At 38.4% G+C, this 20,702-nt stretch overlaps 2 protein-coding genes across 3 annotated transcripts; both read right to left on the bottom strand.

The window, feature by feature from the left end:
- Positions 1-47: 47 nt before the first annotated feature.
- Positions 48-3,869, bottom strand: LOC146692116 (uncharacterized). Of its 2 annotated transcripts, none has more exons than XM_085432083.1 (7): positions 3,798-3,869; positions 3,348-3,423; positions 2,526-2,690; positions 2,348-2,406; positions 2,169-2,258; positions 1,199-1,288; positions 48-1,111 (listed from the first exon to the last, which is right to left on the bottom strand). In XM_085432083.1, the coding sequence occupies exons 1-7, from the start codon at positions 3,819-3,821 to the stop codon at positions 1,061-1,063; spliced, it is 555 nt and encodes a 184-aa protein (XP_085288209.1). In that variant the 5' UTR covers positions 3,822-3,869; the 3' UTR covers positions 48-1,060. The 2 variants fall into 2 exon arrangements, with proteins under 2 accessions (XP_085288209.1, XP_085288210.1); XM_085432084.1 differs by having other exon boundaries at positions 3,676-3,865.
- A 1,847-nt stretch (positions 3,870-5,716) lies between these two features.
- rhag (Rh associated glycoprotein) lies at positions 5,717-13,926 on the bottom strand. The gene is made up of 10 exons (XM_085432080.1): positions 13,660-13,926; positions 9,299-9,482; positions 8,906-9,056; positions 8,625-8,772; positions 8,253-8,425; positions 8,015-8,152; positions 7,785-7,906; positions 7,576-7,649; positions 7,388-7,461; positions 5,717-7,001 (listed from the first exon to the last, which is right to left on the bottom strand). Exons 1-10 carry the CDS (start codon positions 13,841-13,843, stop codon positions 6,927-6,929), a joined length of 1,323 nt encoding a protein of 440 aa, XP_085288206.1. The 5' UTR covers positions 13,844-13,926; the 3' UTR covers positions 5,717-6,926.
- Positions 13,927-20,702: the final 6,776 nt, after the last annotated feature.

Genomic DNA, 20,702 nt, shown 5'->3' with positions numbered 1-20,702 from the left:
AGGGGAGGGGTTGGGGGAAGAGGAATTAATCATCAAAGGCTGTCAGATCAAAGTAAAAGCTTTGACGCACTTTAATTGCTGTTTCTGCTCCATTTGTCACCCACCATTATTCAGCAATACATAAAAGGTTTCATCCATCATCCATAAACATCTTGACATTATCTCCATACAAGAGGAACTGACAGTGTCTGTGTTTTTATATGTCAATACAATAAAAATAACTGATTTTGAAACATTGTTCATGAGAGAATAAATGGTTATGAATAAGACTTACTATAATAATTCAACAATACAGAGTCGATTCGCATTTTTAACATAATATACATGTTAAAAACTTATTTCAACACACAATCAGACTTGCACTTTTGCAACCGCAATTCTCATCAGCTACCAGCAGAAAATGAACGTACGAAACCTTTCTAAATGTAGAAAGACTGCTATGAATGGGGAAAGTAACTAAGAGCTGAAAGAAGAACAGCAAAGTCTGTTTTCAAATCTTTAAATCAGGTTTATTAAAAAAGAAAATCAGAGGGTGTGACTTGATCAGTCCTCTTTTTGTTGCTACGTGAGACTCCGACCAGGCTGCCGGTGGCTGAGATACACTGTGGGTAATGTTGGAGCCAGCTTCACACATGGAAGACACATATAGATCTAAGCCCATATCTTTTCTGAACCAATTACTGAATGAATTCTGTATTTTGTGAAATGGTATGTTGCGACCTAATTAGGGAGTTCTTTTTTTGAAAGAGATGACAAACTGCGAGCAAATCTGAGAAGTCAGAGGCAGGTGAGCAACTTTATTTCCATCTGGTGGACCACAGATGAACTTACCCAACTGCTTAATAATAACACCGCGTACATCATGAGCCTGCGGTGTGACTGCTTCTTGTTTTGCCCACAGAAATATCTCCTCCTGCACTCCGGCAACGTTGCTGCTGCCTCTCTGTGGCAACTCAATTTACAGTCATCTTTTCCTTCTCAGAAAACTCTGCTTTTATTTTTTCCTGAGATCTGCTGAGGTGTCTGGGCCTGACAAACAGGACCGGTGTTCACAGCGGGATTACAGGGTAGAGTTCAAGAACTCCAGAAGCTCTGCTCGATTTTTGTCTCGCTGTAAGAAAACAAAGCACACATAAGACAAGTGAAAAAAACAAACAAACAATCTATAAACTACAAAAAGGCACATCTGATTGCTTACCTGTTTGTCTTTCTTTGATTTCTTTACTTTCATCTTTATCTTCTTCCCTGAAATCATGCTGTATTTGCCCTTTTTCCTGTCCTTCAAATACTGAAAGAAAAACACATTTAATTTTAAAGAATCTTATCAGTTCAACTTCTAACTAATCCCAGGAAAATGCCAGACAGGCACTATCACATTCCAATATCAATGCAAACACAGACTGTACTCAAGACAACACTTGCAATTTGAAGAAATGCACCACAGCATGCCCCAGAAACAGCTCTTTGTTCTGTGATGCTTAACACAGCACTGGGTTTATTATGCATGGAAGCTGCACATGGCGTATGAGGATGGCAGGAAGTCAGGTACAGGAAAAGAATAAAGAATGAGGTCAATTTTCAAAATAAAAGCCAAGTTAAGGATGGAATAAAAATGTCGGAAAACGCGAAGATGCACACCCGCATTAACAGTATGAAGAAATATGGATCAAAACAATTAAAGAATAAAACGTTTGGGTGTTCTGACTTTAAAATGCCTGTCATATTAGCCAGGCTGGAGTCAGAACTCTTTAAAAACAAAGTTGTAAAATGAAGAATATTACCACCTATTATGGATGGCTTTGATATTAGAAGTCCTTTATGGTCTATAGGATTTTGGAGGGGACTTTATGGTGAGGCGAGCTTCATTTGGACAGGTGCTTGTGTGCTTTGTTATTCCCACCTCAAAGATGAGGAGGATGAGTAGAAATTGTTGCATGTTTTATTCTAAGAATAAAGATGAATAGACTTATTCTATAATTCATCTTTGGCCATTGTGAGAACACCTAATGATTAAAGTGCTAGTCCGTAATCTTAAAAATGAATCACTCTATTCTTCCTGTGAAAGAAATGTTTGCAAATGCATGAATATATTTACATGATATAATGCACCAATATAACACACTCGTCTAACAGAAACATGTAAAGGTTTTTGCTGAATGTTTTCCTACCTTGGAGATCTGCACAGGTCCTGAGCTGTCCTCCTCTCCTTTTGACTTCTTTTCTTTCTTACGTTTAGACCGTTTCTCTTTCTTCCCTTTCTGGAGAGAAAAGAAAAAAGCATAATTCAGTTTTCTTGGGGCTTAAAAATTCTTTGGCAATATAAGCTAACAAATGAACAGTAAATTACTTTTTTATGTTTCTCCTTTCTCCTTTTCTTGGACTGTTTTCTGGATTTACTGCGAGAGTCTAACAGGAACAGAAATAACACACTAAGCTGAATCCAAACAGATATCAGCACTGTGATGAGAAACTTCAGGAAAAAAAAGACTCTTTAGATACATTTCAGACATTTAGTGCACACTTACCACTACTGCTAGAGCTGCTGCGACTTCGGCTGGATGACCGTGAAGAACCCGAAGATGACGATGAAGATGACGATGCAGACGAAGACGAAGACGATGATGATGAGCTGGAAGAGGATGATGAGGAAGATCTGCTACGGCTGCGTTTCCACCTCCTTTTTTCTCCTCCTGAAAAAAAAGGGGCAAAACAAAATTGTAATTACACAATAAACTAACGTAAGCCATATTTACAAAATTACAAATGCAGCCATTCATCATTTCCCTTGACTGACAGTGTCTGGAAGCGAGACACAGTAAGGTAGTATAATTGGTTACTAAGGTGTAATTTTGAATATGACATACACAAACATAGTTTGTACTCTGGTTTTTACTATTTTTAAGCATTTATATAGCTCTAGGTGCAGTGAAACATAAAGGAAATGTGTCCTGTTTTATTGTTTTTCTGCTAATGTGAACTCAGTCTTTTTTATGTATTTTTGCTGCTATATCTTCACAAAAAATGAAGACTTTCAGTCAAATTTTTAATAGATTTGGAGAGATATGTTGCATCTACTATTCTACTAGTAAACATAATAGGTAAACACTAATTTAACAGTCAGTTTTCCTTCTTCTCAGCAACAATCAGTCCACTCTTTGATCCCCAGTCACCAACATGAGACACTGTTTTACACTGTCGGCTGCTATAATTTCCCTTGAGATCAATTAAGTATCTATTCATTTATTTATCTATGTCCAGCCGTAACGTCACATGTGTCTTCGGCTGTTAACTCTAATAAAAATAAATAAAATGAAAGCGCAACCGGTAAGCACTGGGGGGAAACTTGCCTGTGCTTCTGGATCTTTTCCTTTCATCCTTCCTGGAGCTGGAGGAGGTGGACACTCTACAGTCCGCTTCTGCCGACTGCAAACGCAGAGAAATCATTATTGCTTCTGTTGCGTGTGTGTATATGTGCGGGTTTTGTGTGTGACAAGAAACAGGTCACCCTTTAAAGCTCCTGGATAAGTTGGCAAAGCTACGAATAACAAAACCCCAAATAAATGGAAAAATACGGAGATATGGATATACAAAAACGTTGCACAGTGCTACGTTTACAGAGCTACAGCTAAAAAAAACCCCCGCTATAAGCTATTAAACCTGAGCTTTTGTACTCACCATAACGACAGTTGGGTGCAGTTAAAATTATATTAATATTTTCTATCTACAAAAAATTTAAGAAGGCGTAAACTGTGAGTTTATAACCAGTTATCTCCGGTAAATTAGCACTAGTTAGCTACCTTAGGAAACATTTTGTATCCCATGATGCACCGGTACAAGCTACTTTCAAAACAAAGGCGCGAGAAGAACCGAAAGCTATCACAGCGCCCCCCAGTGGCGACAGAGATATTATTCATTGCAGAGTATTCGTACTGCTTGTGTTTGCTCGATGAAAACATACTACTATACTATTATATTTAAATAAAGAGAAGGAGTTTTGAATATAATTTAATCAATAAGTGGTCTAGAGAAAGCTTATGATAGGTTAACAAGAGAGGAACTGTGATGCTTCATTAGAAAACAGGAATGGCAGACAAGTATATTTTTATTCCTTGTCCTCCTCTCCCATATCTTGAGAGAGTGTTCCACATTTTAACAGGTCCTGTGGGAGATACATCTAAAATTCGCCTTTTTACGCAGTGTATGTGAAAAGAAGGCTTTTTATTCTAATTAGATGAATAAAATAAAATCAAGAAAATGCTATGTGCACTAAAGAAGGTTGCAAGCTACAGCTTTGCAGATTTTGATGAATATCATTGAAAATCTTTGGTCATTTTTTCTCCTGCTAGACATGTATTTCAATTTTGCACAGGAGAAAATATAATGTGAATTGACATAATATGTCTGAGTCATAATTTGTTTAAAACAGGTATGCCAAACTACCAAGACTGTTACCAGTGAGAAAAGCAGCTATATTCGAATACAGCAACTATCACAAGTGATAAATGAGAATAAACTTGACCTTCTTTTATCATATTATTATTATTATTATTATTATTATTATTATTATTATTATTATTATTATATTTCCTTAGTAAGAATGTTAAAAAAGTTGCATTCTATATTATATATTTCACAACATCCCAGCATTGTGAACGTGTCTCTCTTTGTCCCACACAAACGCTGTGTTCATCCCACACTGCATGAGGACAGCAACGCAGTGGTGAGATGTGCAGTAGGAGTAACATATGGGTTCAAGGTGGAGGTGTGATTGCATCAAAAATCGGCTCTGAATCCCTTTTTGTTTGCAGTGGTGATAGACAGGGTGACAGATGAGGTCAGGCAGGAGACGACACTGTGATCTATAGTGAGAGTACAAAGTAGTTGGAAGAAAGCCTGGAGAGGTGGACTTATGCTCTGTAGAGAAGAGCAATGAAAGTCAGAAGAAGTGAGATAGAATGCGTGCGTGAATGGGAAGGTGAAGAAGAAAGGAGGAGTAAGAGCGAAGGTGGATGAATTTAAATACCTGGGGTCAACCATCCCAAGCAAGAAGAGCACGCAGACATTGTGGAGTAGGTGGAGATGAGTATTAGTAGTGATTTGCAAAAGAAGGATAGTGGCAGGAGTGAAGGGGAAGTTTCATAAAAAGTGAGACCTGCTATGATAGTTGGTTTGGAGGTGGTGGCGCTAACAAAAACACACGTAGAGGGTTTTGTGTGACAGAGGAAGGTACTATGGATAAGGTGAGATTGAAGAAGATGATCTTCTTTGGTGACCCCTAATAAAAATTTCCATGCATTTATTTTCAGTTGTTTGTTTGTTTAGTTGTCTCTAATACGAATAATTCAGCTCATGTAGTGGGCTCTGCAGAGCTCATGTATATTGTGTGTATTGCAGGTCCAGTGATGAGTGATGGATGTCTGAACAAAATTTCATGGTGATCCATCAAAGAAATCAATAAGAAACGGAGAAATTGCAGTTATAATTGAGCCATGCACCCATCGAAGAGTCAGATTATGCACTGATGTCATTCTGGTAATCATTTAACTCGGTCATATTGTGTAGAATTAAAATTATGCTCTGTCTCTCATTGCTTATACAGAGGAGGGCAAAAATCCAAGACAAAAAACAAAACAAAACAAAAAAATCCTCCCATAACATTTCTTTAGTTAAACTGAGAACTTGAAATAATTGAAACATGCTTTAAAATAACCACAAAAACTGTACAAAAACATGTTTATTATGACAGTAATAGTATACCATACAAATAAGAGCTCATGTTAGCTGTATAAAAATACAAAATCATGATGCATTTTAGTGTGAGCATCATAGATCATTTGAGAAAAAACAAGAAAATCATTAAGTCAGTTTTATCTAGCGCTCAGTCCCGTGTTTTAACCTGTCCTGCAGTGCTTTGCCGTCATGCTGTTCAAAATCTAGATTGAGGGAGTGCACAGTGCACAAATTTCACAGCAATAGAGGAAAGAAAAATGGTGGATATTATGATACTATCTATGGTATGACAGTTTGTTTGTTGCCATCGTGGCACTGGATATCAGTAGGTAGCTTCCTTTTATACTGTTTGAATAATATCTGAAAAATATTCAGTACCAGTTGCTATGTTTAAAGCTTTGATAAAACTGATCATGTCCATGTCTAAGATCTAAACTGTATGTACATGTAGGAATACATTTGCTCTGAACAGAAAACAGAGTGAAAAACAAACCTCAGCTCACCCAGTGACAGCCAATCAACTTTTCTACAGCTGCGCTCAGAAAGATAGAAAATGCTAGGAAGGTTTATTAGTTGCAGTAATATCATACGGCTGTCCCTGCACACTTCAGAGCCACACTGCTGGTTTTTACAATGCCTGACTTAACCTCTCACATGAGGACTGGGCTCCAGTGAGGTCAAAGCGCAGTTTTTCTGCTCGAGCTTCTACAGAAAAATATAATGTATAAGAAAAATACACACTGTAATCATATAGTAAACATGCTTTTATGTTTTTTTATCATATAAAATGAAAAAAAAAAAAAAGAGCTTATACAAGCGTGTCAGCAGTGAAGCTGTGGAGCGGTTCGTGAATATAAATCAAAGTGTAAAAAAAAAAAAAAATCCCTGAAGTTTTAACCAAATTTAAATTTTTTATCATGCATATATATATATATATATATATATATATATATATATTTATTTTTTTTTTTTTAGCTTTTATGCGGAAATGTTTAAGTGCTCTTTCCGATACAAATTCAAACTTTACTATGATGAAAATAACTCTGTGCGTGGTTCGCTGTTCAGAAATGGAATAAGCACCACGTTTAAGCAAATCCTGCATCAACAAACTGATATTTGGTCTTGTGGTGGAGCTGAACTGTGACTTTTTAAAAAACGTCTTCATTTATAGCTAAGGCAAAATCGTGGGCAATTGTTTAAACATCTGCTTTGTGCTTTGATTGATCTCCGTGAGCCAGGCTCTCCTCGTTCTCTTCCTCCTCATTAGGAACCTGGAAAACGAGCAATGCAAATTATTTGTCTGTGGCATAAATGGTCACCAGGCAAGCAAAATACAGTTCAAACAAATGCACAATGCATTTATGGACATGCATGATATGCACAATGTGTTTCTGTGAATTAAAATCTGTATCTAATGATATACTGATTGACTGGTTATTATTTGGCTCTAATTTAATACTTTAATTATTAAAACACGGTGTTTGTCAGGTATGTGTAGTTTTTGTGCCTGGATGTGCTCACTTTTTCTCTACTTATACTGATATATGAACCAAGTCTATCTGAGTTAATAACTTGAATAAACAAATCTGCCTTCTGCCACTCGCACCAGACAGTCAGAGACCTGAAGATAATATTTATGAGGAATGGGATTTCTTACCTCCCAGTAAATAGAGTCATCGAAGCAGTTCTGGTCTGGAGGTTGTCCCCAGAAAGGCAACTTCATTATTAGACCTTAAAGAAGAAAATGAATGTTTGATCACCCTTTTCTAAACCTCAATGTCTTTCCATTGAGCAATTTGGCCGTTGGGTGTAACATTTATAGTTTTATTAATCTCCTCTTCCCACCTGTAATAGTACCCCCAACCAAAGCGAACCCGAGGGATGAACCCAAGGCAGCAGCTTGCATGGTAGCGCTAGCACTAAGGAGACAGGATGAGAAGAAGTGACTTTTAAATGAAGTAAATCGTGTCAAAGCCATATTGCTTTTATGTGTGCGTATATATGGGTTATTATAATACTGTGGTGAGATTTTTAGTGCGTGAGGTGACTATTACCCGTCTTTTTTCCCCAAAGCTGCAGCCACAATTCCAGCCAGCCCACCCAGGATGCCAGGCAAGCCATGCAGATTGTGGACACCGCAGGTATCCTGGATACCCAGGTTGGATGCCAGTATAGGCTGCAGAGAAGGAATGACAGGGGATTTTTAGTCACCAACAAAAGTACACATTGCTAATTCAGATTCAGCCTGTACCAGGTTGTACCAGTTGTCTTTCCTTTGACTCACATTTAGGTATTTGAATCCCAGGGTGGAGATAATGCCAGCTACGAGCCCAATCAGCATGGCTCCAAATGGCCCGATACTCATGTCAGCACATGTTCCCACTGCAACACCACCAGCCAAGGTGGCGTTCTGAATGTGCACCTGTGCAGTAGAAAGACATAAAGACAAGTGTATGACTGAATTTCTGCTTTTAACTCTGTGAACTGTCACTGTCATAACTATTAGAGTAAAGTTGCTGGACCATGTCCAGTTTTCCTTTGTGCTCCACCAGGCTGGAGATGGCATAGGCAGAGAGCACGCAGGCGGCCAGGGAGAGGTAGGTGTTGATCACTGCAGTGAGCTGAGTGTAGCTCAACGGTGGTTCAGCGATGGCTGAGTTAAAGCTGGGCCAGAACATCCACAAGAAGATGGTTCCTGTAGAAGAGGATGTTAAAAACGGAAATGTCAAGGTCCATGCTGCACAGCTGTCTGTGTCCACTAGATGGCATAAGTCTGACTTCCATTGGAGGCCAGTGACGCACCAGGGAGGGAAAGTCACGGGAAAGAAGGGAAAACTATCTCTGTAAACACATTTTAATATATGATCACAGAATTATTTTCTGTGCTCTCTTACCGATCATAGCAAACATATCAGAGTGATAAACAGATCCATCGTTCTCATGTCCATTTCTTAAACCTGGTCTGTAAAGTACTCGAGCCACTGCCAAGCCAAAGTAGGCTCCGTAAGCATGGATGATCATAGATGCTCCAACATCACTAGCCTGTTGAAGAGAAAGGCATGATAGACCCACAGTAGTGTTTGATAAAACAGTGAATATTCATGGTTGTTATGTGGGGATTTATGTTTTTTTGCTCAGTTCATGGACACACATGCACTTGCTACTATGAACTCACTTCCATGATAGCAACCACCAGATGCTCATTGACGGAAAAGATGGTGATCTCCAGTATGGTCATGATGAGGAGCTGCACAGGACTGGTTTTACCCAGAACGGCGCCAAATGAAATCAGGACCGTAGCTGTGCTGAAATCTGCATTGATTATTCTGCAGGAGTGAGAACAAAAGTTATTAGAAAAAACATCAACAGACATCATCTGTGATCTATTAGAGCTTGTCATGTGCAGGAATTGGCTTTATTTAGCATGTACTTGGTAATGATGTAGAAGGCTGTGCAAGTCTTAGGGACTTGCATCATGACAGCAACCCCAAACCTACAGCCAGCCATGTGCATTTTTCTTATAGCAGTTGTTTTTGAAAAGCGATATGTGCAGCGAAGAAAGCCATACTTCAAAATGCTGACTTTAATCTTGCCCCCTTCCAGGTGCCAGATGCCCTGCATGAGGAGGCCCCACTGCAGGCCGAAGGCAGCCAGGAGCAAGTTGATGCCCACGCTGCTGAACCCGTATCTCTTGAGAAATGTCATCAGGAACCCGAAGCCGATGAAGATCATCACGTGGACGTCCTGAAACACTGGGGACATGAGAAGGGAGGTCAGTTAATGCTGTGTTAGCTAGTCCCACTTTAACCTCAGTTGAATGTGGTCTTATAATTGAATTGAATGAAACACTTATTCAGTTCAAAGTAAAGTATTTGCTGCGACCCTGCTGCTCACAGTGGTATGTTTTTTTTTTTTTTTTAACTTTGTGGTTTAAATGACTTATTGAGAAGTAGCTGGACTTCTCAGGATTCATTTCTGTCCACAGTGGCCTCATTGTCAGCTGTGACCTGTCAGGTGGAAAAGCAATTCAATCACACTATGAATGGCATGCTGAGAAAATACCCCCACTGTCCCTGTTGGGGTTATGGGCTTGTGCTTTTCTATTAAGTGCATATGATGTTAATAAGTCTAAACTTAAGATGTCTCAAAGGGAGGGGATGCTTTGTGCACTCTTATCTCTTTTTGTCAGCCGTTAGACTGAAAAAGGCAGCAAGGTTTGGAGTTTGCTCATCTTATATCCCCTGTTTGATTACACACACACACACACACACACACACACACACACACACACACACACACACACACATATATATATATATATATATATATATATATATATATATATATATATATATATATATATATATATAATTTTTTGATAAGTGAGGATAGATGAGTCTGGATTAAGGCCAAATACATTTTAGGGGGATTTGAGTCATCATCATGGCAGGAAGGGAGACTTCTTTTTCCCTTAAGGTTTTAAGCGTGCTATGATGAGCTTTACATGTGGAAAATATATCAAGCTGTATGTATGTGTAGGCTGGGAAACAATAGACTAATTTCCTTAGTTCATAATGAGCACACATTGTGTCTGTTATTATCTAGACAGGACACACTGTGTTGCAGCCTTAAAGAATACTTTTACAGCTGTTTCTCAGTTTGTTTGTTCTTAGTTAGTTATGAGTACTTAAATGACTTAAAACAAGTGCAAAAAACACCTGCAGTTCCTCTGCTGGCCACTGGTGGCAGAATCTGAAAGCTAGTTTTAAAATGTTGAACTTCACAGTGAAAGTAAACATGCTTACAGCATGGTACAAATAAGGTTTTGGTGTATGGATAGAAGAGAGTGGGTGAGTTTATTTAGGGGTGTGGCTATTCTAACTGCCTGATGTGCTGATATAAACAGCTGGACAGTGAATGGCTGTCTGCTAAGCTTCACTAGGCTAATTAGCATCACTGGACTAGACCTCTTGACCATGTTTTTGGTGTTGGTAGCTTTGAAAAGCCTGTTATGTGGTATTGCACATTCGTCTCTCAACACCAGTTAGCAGCTACCTGTCTACTATGTCTGCACTATGCTTCTGTATACATTATGAATGCAACTTGCTAACCAAGGTTATGAAGTTTAGCTGATAGTTTAGGACTCTATTTTTGCATCCAACTATAGTCTAGTCTGTCTCTAGAAAAAGAGCTACAGACAGTTTTCTCTAGTTGTTGTCTCTATTAGCATTTAGCCAAAATGCTAAAATTACAGCTTCAACATAATGAGAGAAGAAACAATGTGAGTGTGCCCATCTTTTATATACAGTCTGTGGTTCTGCTGTGTTCATGTGTAATATATAAAGCAGCCTTTTCGCTTAGCTTAGCACAAAGACTGAAAATGGAGAAGACCAACTTTGAACTCTCTAAAGAAAAGCAAAAAAGATCTGCCAGTTTAAGCCTCTAAAATTCTTTATTTTACATCTCATCTGTTTAATGGCTGAAGTGTTATTACCACAAAGTTGTCAGTAGTTTATCAGACAAATGGAGGATGTTACTATACGCTGCCAAGAAACAGTCTGACAACATGTTGTTTTTACACTTACATAAAATGTGTTAAACATTAAACTTTGGAGATTTTTGTTGACTTGTAAAAGAGTCAGATTAGTTGTTTCCAGTCTTTGTGCTAAGGCAAGATCAGCCTTTCCTAGCTGTGGCCTTGTATTATACTATAAAAGTATCATCTGCTTCATATTTTGTAGATAGACATTTATGTTAAAAGTTTGAAGTATTATTTATCATGATTTAGCATTTTGAAAAGTAAAAATAGAGGTTGAATGTGAACTCAATCTCAACATTTTGATTTTATCCCCTAGACTAAAAAGCCCAAACTCAGACGTAGGTGCGTTAAAGCTGTTTAAAGCGTCAGGCTCCCATGCGCCATTTACATCAGAGTACATTATTTTGTAAGCAGCAGCTTTCAAATGGCGATAATGGGGGAGATTAAATTCATCCACATCTATTTCCATAAACTGTTTCTGCATATAGAATGTCAGCAAATTTCTAACACATCCTTGGGTATTTGGGAAACATACAAACCCACTCACATCTGCTTTAGTCAGGAATCTGTATATGTGCTTAAAAGCCCTGATAGCTCAACATCTGATTACTGTGTGCTCTATTATAATAAAAACGCTCCAAGTTCTGACAGTTCAACATCAAAACCAAACACCACAAGAGAGTCACATCTTTCCATTTCAGTCTTAATTAGCAGTAACAATCAGCATTTTGAAGACATCTGCACCTGCAAGCTGATGTGTAGACATCTGACTAAGCTTATCTCCATGAAGCTGTTTTGAAGAAAATCTTTTTGCCCCTGAACTTGCACTTTTACCCCTCTCTGTTTCTCAGCTGGGTGAGTCAGAATTGCTCTCTTTGTAGAACAGTAGATGGGGGACGGGGATGAGATAAAACTGGAAAGCAGCCACAGTGACTGGCACCACGCCTAGATGTTAGGTAACGCGAATCCTCTGAAGAACTGGCTGAACCAAGACAAGCGAGAGACACCTCAGGTGCAACTGTGCAGCCTTTTTTTTCAAGCCATGCAAAAAAAAGATGAATAATTATTTCATTTTACAAAGTATTAAGTCAAACTCTTCCTTTACTTTAATGTTTAATTTAGCATATTAATCACTCTTTAAGAAGAAATGAAAGACAAAAAGTCACAATTACAACATTTTTGAGGTATTTTTTCATACTAGACCACAATTTTACTTCTGCAAATTGCATGTTTTAACTGCTTATTTGTTGTCCTTTGAGCTTGTAATTGCAGAAGTCTGGGATGTGTGAGATAATGGATCTCTTTCAGCATGCAACCCCAAGCCTCATGCTTTCTAACATTGTGCAGTCCCAGTTTAAATGCTAATGGTTTTAGATTATCAAGCATAATTTAAATTTTGCAAAAGTTTTAGCTCTGGGCCTGTTATTCCAAAAACAAGTATCCCTTCTGAACTTTTGAAGATAAATCACTGCATATTTTTTACTCCTTTATGACTAACTGGGAATTAATGGAGTGTTACAAAGATAACATAAGTTTTGTGCAGAAAAGACACAGCAGAGTTCACAGCAGAGTCTAGCCTTAAATGTGATCTTTACTTCAGAATTTATTTCTTGATAGTCAACGTATGTGACTTAAACATCCCATGTGAAGCAGAAGATATGGTCAGCTTCAATGCTGAGCTAATCTCTTGGGTGTCACAACCGCCCCACCCAATCGTGAGCAGGCACTCACGCAGTAAAACAGCAGCTATCTGAATGCAGATAAGTGCACAAGCTGCAAAGAAGCCGCTAAACTGTAGAAACCGCTCAGAGCTCACAAAAAATGCTAAAGCTACTGCAGGATAACTTGAAAAATATCAATTTGAATGCAGCACAAAACCTCCAGCTTCAACCTGACTGTCCTTTATGAGCCTTTTTTGGACACAGTAATGAAATCACATGTGACCTCCACCTTTCCCAACAGGATTCACTTGTCTTCTCAGCTGCATGTGTTTGATTAGACCTTGTGACAGATGAGAATTCAACCCCATGACTCCTTTTATTGCATTTAGTTGACCTGCGCTGCAAACAACCTCCAATTTATGTTTGCAAGCGACTGATTGATTAACTAGACCCCTAAAATAGAATTTATTTTATTCAAGAAAAAGAAAGTAAAAATAAATGTGGAAATTTCGTTTACTTTGCTATTTTTATGAGAAACAAGCAAAATGTTTGTCATCTTGTTTTCTGTAAAATTTCAGTGTCACTAATATTTTCTGCTTTTAGTCTAAATTTTTTTTTAGATGCAGTCTCAACACTGTGATATAACAGATGTAGCATTCATAAAAATCTATTTAGAAATAAAATGTTGACCAAGCAAGCAAGCAAGCATGCGGCTCCAGGTAGACTTACTGGGGTAGAGGTCCATAGGCTCCAATTTATGGTCAGTTTTATTGTGGGTGTCGTGTGAGTCATGGTGTCCATGTTCCCCATCATCATAGACGACAAATACCGCAAATAGGATGATGGTGATAATCTCCAAAATCAAGGCTATGATGGGGAACTTTGTCCTCATGTTGGTGGCATATGCAGGCATCCTGAGACCAACTCTGCTTATCTCTCGTGCAGCCTCTCCCTCCTCAGCTCTCTTTTTAGGGGGTTGTGCTGTGTGAAGAAAGTGGTGTCTGGTTTTAAACTGATGTAGGTTTTGCCGTGACCAATGACAAGGCAGAAGACCAGGGCCTCGGTGGTGAGCACCCCCTCCGTCGTGCACTTTGCTCACGAGGGATGGGTTTCCTCTGTGGATGCCGGAGGGGGCAAAACAAAACACAAACGTAACGACACCCAGCCAATGAGCGGACATGAAAAGACTCAATGACTGCTCCTTCCCACTCATTTTGCGCTGTCAAACTTACTGCATGTTTGTTTACTTAACTTTGCACTCATCATTTTATGTCTTGAAATACAGCAGCAGAAAATGCAAATCTAATGTGCAAATAAGACGTGCTTTTATAGAAGGGGATACTAATTATTTACTGCTAATATGCTGCTTATTTTTTATTTTTCTTTGTTGTGTTTTTACTGATGCACCTGCATTTTCAGATACAATGATACAAATACAAAATATACAGAAATATTGTCACAAAATGTGTAGAAAGAAAAGGTTGTGGTGGATTTGTTGTAATTTATTTGTAATCATCTACGCTTTGGTAACACCCTCAAAGTGTCACTAAAATAAACTACATAACAAGTGGTAATCACGTGGAAAATCAAATTGTACAATTCCTTTAATTTAATACAAGAAAACATCTACAATGACTGAACTTGTGTAACATCATGTTATTAATAATACTAAATTTTGTGACTTAGCTGTCCCACATTTTCTCTAAATTAGATTAGATGAGATTAGATTAGAGCCAGGAACACTTTGTTTTCCACCCCTCGCCATTTAGCAGTGTGTAAACATTTAGTGAGCACTTTATTGTGCTCTCTAATGTAGTTGTAAACACATATAAATGTGTATCAACGTTTTGGTTAACAGCAGCTTGTTCTGTTGTAAGTGACTTCTCCCGAGATGTTGAGGTTGGTATATCAAAAGACACGTACCAATTTTCAACGCAAAAAACAGGTGTTATGATATAAATATCTCAGCATTGAAGACAAGCACTTATTAATATCAACATACAATGACATTAACTGCTTATTAAATACTCAACCAAGGAGTTCAAGCGTCTTCAAGCGGATGTATCAAGCATCCGACAAGTATCTCACATGCACTCACCAACCACTTTGTTAAATACTTTGCTAGTACTGAGTTGGAGCTGGTGGCTGTGGAGGCCATTTGAGTTCAATAAACTCACCATCATCTTCAAGAAACCAGTTTAAAATGATTGGTGACATTTTGTGTTATCCTGCTTGAAGCAGACATCAGAAGATGGGTACACTGGGGTGATAAAGGGTTGGATGTGGACGGAAAACAATACTCAGATAGCTGTGGTGTATAAATAATGCTCAGTTGGTGCTTTTCCAATCTTCTGTTTTCCAATATTATTGCGTTTATGCAAATTATCCCATCAGCTTCCTGTTCTTACCTTACAAGAGTGGTGCCTTCTGCAGCTGTAGCCAGTCTGCTTCGAGGTTGAACATGTTGTGCATTCAGATATGATCAAGGGAGAATGCCCATCCTCCCTTGATCTCCAACTGCTCACTGGAGATGGTAGATCGGCAATTTTTGAAACAACTATATCTCGTTCAAAGTCTCTTTAATCGTGTTTTTTCTCATTCTGATGCTTAGTTTGAACTTCAGCGGGTCGATTAGAAATTTGGGTTCACAAGCAGTTGAACAGTTGTCCCTAACAATGTGACCAGTGTGTACATGTTCATATTTGAGAACCAAACCATCCCAAGATAATTAAACCTCCAGGTAAACTAACGCAGTAGAGAGTAAAAATCTGTCTCTGATATACAGAGGAGCATTGGTGTGTTTATTAAAGTGTTCTACAAGTATTTAACTATGAAAATATAGTCTTTCATCTTTACGCTGTTTGGAGGATTTTTCTTATTCCCACCAAAGATTTAAAATAGTCATTTAACATTTAACACATTTCTACTTCTTTTAGAACTGAGAGCAGTGAGCGTTTTTTTTTTTTTTTTTTAACCCTGACCCTTTGGGAAATCACTTTGATAGATATCAGAAACACTGCTGCACTGCTGAGACTGCTCTGCTTGCACTGACTAAATATTCCATTGGTGTTCGATGTAGAATTTAACTCTGGCTTTCTAACAAAGCTGTTTAAGTGGGGAGAGGCATAGTGAGCTATTTGGTAAATTTGAAAAAATATATGGGGTTTTGTGGTCCATTTTATGAGTGGCCATACAAGCTAAAGTTTGTTATGTCACTCTTGTGTAAATATATTGTTCTTTCATATACAGATATTGTCACACATGTGTACATGTATTGTCATCTTTGTACACTCTTCTTCTTATTTCATATCGGTTTCAGCTTTATTTGTCATATGCAAGTTAGCACAGGGTCAACATTGCAGTGAAAATGTGTATACATGTATATTCACTCATACATTAATTTTCCTTTCACACATATTCTATTTTTTATTAATGCTACATATTTTTATGCTGACATACATTTATTACCCTTACAGGTGCAGCCATTTCTACTCGTGCATATATATACTCTTTATTTTTCAACGCATAGATATTTGTACTCCTTTACTCACATATACATACAATCCCAATATTCATCCTTTTGCATACATGCATTCTGACATTCACGTGTATGCATTTTGTAACACAGGAAGTTCATCCTTAAGCAGGAAGTCACTCTTGAACCAAAAAATGGAATACACTTGGAAAACTTATTTGACATGCCCAGACCTAACCCAGAAGAACCAAGCAATGAAGCTGGTCAAAGCCATTGTGTTTTCTTTACTAGCATTGTGGTTAAATTAGTAGTAGTAATGAAAATGACATTATAACTTAAACAATATATTCGAACGTATTGAACAAATTCAAAGAGAAGCTACCGATTTTTTTGTTTGTTTTGATCGTCAAGATTCGTTGACAATGAGAGAAATAGTTAAGAACTGAATACATCACAGTCCTTAAATGGATGACTGATTTTTTTTTTTACTGACTGCTTATGAAACCAGAGAAAGATATGAGGGGCCAAACAAGCCAAAAATCCTTCTTTCACTTTCACACACATGCATTCTTCTCCACATACATATACTTACACTTTCACAAAGTTTTATTTTAATTTTTATATTTACATACCCTAAAAGTTGATTTTGTTCATCTGGATGTAGCGTTTTCAGTGGGGAAAACGTTTCGTCACTCATCCTTCTTCAGTCTTCTTCTTCAAGCTAATGTAGCTACCACCTCCCACATTAATAAAGATAATTTAGTATAAATAATATCAAAGTACGCATCAACTTACATTTGGGTCACAAGTACAAATAGTGCCACTAATATTTAAATAAACATCATGGCCTTTACTGTTCTTAATGTGGATGCTTATCTGAACGAATTAGCTAGTGCTAAAATGTTGTAACAAAGTGTGTTGCTAAATCAGCAAAGCATATTTAATATTTTGTATTTGGCAAATGTGCAGATAAGTAGCATCCTGTTTTGTTCTTACCTTTTCCTTAATCGGTGGTTTCAGTTGCCAAAGTGTTTCTGGGTCTGATATCGAAAAGACTGATATTGCAAAGCTTGCTGAAGTACTCAAGTTTCTTCTCCCCCGTCCATGCTGTTAGACACCTGAAAGTAACCGGCTCGTGCTTCTCAGCCAATCACAGCCGTGCAGACACTCTACCTTCCATTTCCACTACTCCTTATGTTTCCACTATACTTTTTCATACACATACATTATTCTCTTGCATACATATATTTCCTTCAGACATGCATGCACTCTCTTCTTACATACATACAGTGGGGCAAAAAAGTATTTAGTCAGCCACCGATTGTGCAAGTTCCCCCACTTAAAATGATGACAGAGGTCAGTAATTTGCACCAGAGGTACACTTCAACTGTGAGAGACAGAATGTGAAAAAAAAAATCCATGAATCCACATGGTAGGATTTGTAAAGAATTTATTCGTAAATCAGGGTGGAAAATAAGTATTTGGTCAATAACAAAAATACAACTCAATACTTTGTAACATAACCTTTGTTGGCAATAACAGAGGCAATAACGTTTACTATAGGTCTTTACCAGGTTTGCACACACAGTAGCTGGTATTTTGGCCCATTCCTCCATGCAGATCTTCTCAAGAGCAGTGATGTTTTGGGGCTGTCGCCGAGCAACACGGACTTTCAACTCCCGCCACAGATTTTCTATGGGGTTGAGGTCTGGAGACTGGCTAGGCCACTCCAGGACTTTCAAATGCTTCTTACGGAGCCACTCCTTTGTTGCCCGGGCGGTATGTTTTGGATCATTGTCATGTTGGAAGACCCAGCCTCGTTTCATCTTCAAAGTTCTCACTGATGGAAGGAGGTTCTGGCTCAGAATCTCACGATACATGGCCCCATTCATTCTGTCCTTAACACGGATCAGTCGTCCTGTCCCCCTGGCAGAAAAACAGCTCCATAGCATGATGTTTCCACCCCCATGCTTCACAGTAGGTATGGTGTTCTTGGAATGCAACTCAGTATTCTTCTTCCTCCAAACACGACGAGTTGAGTTTATACCAAAAAGTTCTACTTTGGTTTCATCTGACCACATGACATTCTCCCAATCCTCTGCTGTATCATCCATGTGCTCTCTGGCAAACTTCAGACGGGCCTGGACATGCACTGGCTTCAGCAGCGGAACACGTCTGGCACTGCGGGATTTGATTCCCTGCCGTTGTAGTGTGTTACTGATGGTGACCTTTGTTACTTTGGTCCCAGCTCTCTGCAGGTCATTCACCAGGTCCCCCAGTGTGGTTCTGGGATCTTTGCTCACCGTTCTCATGATCATTTTGAGATGAGATCTTGCGTGGAGCCCCAGATCGAGGGAGATTATCAGTGGTCTTGTATGTCTTCCATTTTCTGATGATTGCTCCCACAGTTGATTTTTTCACACCAAGCTGCTTGCCTATTGTAGATTCACTCTTCCCAGTCTGGTGCAGGTCTACAATACTTTTCCTGGTGTCCTTCGAAAGCTCTTTGGTCTTGGCCATGGTGGAGTTTGGAGTCTGACTGTTTGAGGCTGTGGACAGGTGTCTTTTATACAGATGATGAGTTCAAACAGGTGCCATTCATACAGGTAACGAGTGGGGGACAGAAAAGCTTCTTACAGAGGACGTTACAGGTCTGTGAGAGCCAGAGATTTTCCTTGTTTGAGGTGCCCAAATACTTATTTTCCACCCTAATTTACGAATAAATTCTTTACAAATCCTACCATGTGAATTCATGGATTTTTTTTTCACATTCTGTCTCTCACAGTTGAAGTGTACCTCTGGTGCAAATTACTGACATCTGTCATCATTTTAGGTGGGGGAACTTGCACAATCGGTGGCTGACTAAATACTTTTTTGCCCCACTGTATGTTATTTGCATGAATGACAACACATGTATAAGAGAGCATAATATTGCATTATGCATGTTAAATATGTGTAAATATGAGAATAAAAATTAAAGTATATGTATGTGAAGAAAGAATGTATGTGTGTGAAAGTGAAAGAAAGAATTTTGGCTTGTACGGCCCCTCATACCACCTGTAGCCATTCATTCATGGCAGTGACGAGTACTCTCTCACACCAGCTTCTTCTTGTCGTAATTTCTTTTTCTTTTATCTTATTTCTTTTTCTTATTTCTCCCATCACCCCCCAACCAGTTGCATCAAATGGCCCCTCCCCGAGCCTGGTCCTGTTGGAGGTTTCTTCCTGTTTAAAGGGAGTTTTTCCTTCCCACCGTTGAGAAGTGGTTGCTCTGAGGTGGTCATTTAATTGTTGGGGTTTTCTCTTCATATTGTAGGGTCTTACCTTACAATATAAAGCGACTTGAGGCGACTGCTGTTGTGACTTAAATTCTTTTTCTGGATTTTAGTTATTGAAAAAAAATAAGCTACTCGGCTGTGTCCATTTTATGTACAGATTTTTCCCAGTGTAACTCTGGACCCTGGAGAAATGAAGCTCCAATCTGAAAACATTTTAAGACATAAAATATATTAACTTGATTGCTTTGAACTCTGAGGATTAGCTTTTTCTCACTTGGCTCTAGTCCGTCGGCATTTTCAGAGAGCGTGAGAACTGTTTACTTTTCGATAACAGTACATTCTCTCAATCTCACATTTCACAGCGACTATCCCCAGGAGTCTTTAATTTAGTGCCAGTGTTTGATCTAGTGATTAGACAAAGGTTGAGGCCTTATGGGTAAAGATGATATCATGCTTGTCTGCTCTGGATATCTAACTAAATAAGCTTGAGAAAATACAATATTTGCTTTCTTTTGAAAAATTACATCACAACATTTGTAAAGCTTAGCCTACCGAAGATGTTCATATCCAGACATCATCTGTATGAATGCTATGGTAATTTGGGGCTTTTAATGATTTCTTTGAAGTGTGCTGTTTCCAGAGTGAAATGACCGCAAAGATCTTTAATGACTTTTAAAAAACAAGATATGGGTGGATACGTTTTTGCTCATTTGTGTGCAAAGCTGCACAATATGTTGCTCTTTATCCAGAGGAATCCTCTAGATGCAGAAATGTGGTGCTGTTCCCCTGACCATCGAACAAAGTGTGTAACTTTGCATGTGTAGGAGAGTAAGCCTCATGACTCCACGCAGGGCTTAAGTATCCATACTGTGATAAGAAGTTTGCTTTAAAATTACAATGCATGGAGAACTGAACTTTCAGCACAAATTAGTTTTATTTGTACAATTTCATTTCACAGTGGCTGTCATCAGACTTTATATAGCCTTAAAAAAATCATAAAATAAAAAAAATTTAAAAAA

Source organism: Copadichromis virginalis, linkage group LG15, assembly GCF_057382275.1.
Source record: "Copadichromis virginalis isolate Kocher_CV1m ecotype Utaka linkage group LG15, C_Virginalis_male_GT1.1, whole genome shotgun sequence".
In the NCBI taxonomy this organism is placed as follows: domain Eukaryota; kingdom Metazoa; phylum Chordata; class Actinopteri; order Cichliformes; family Cichlidae; genus Copadichromis; species Copadichromis virginalis.
The sequence above is the reverse complement of the archived record's forward strand: the minus strand, read 5'-3'. Positions and strand labels throughout refer to the sequence as shown.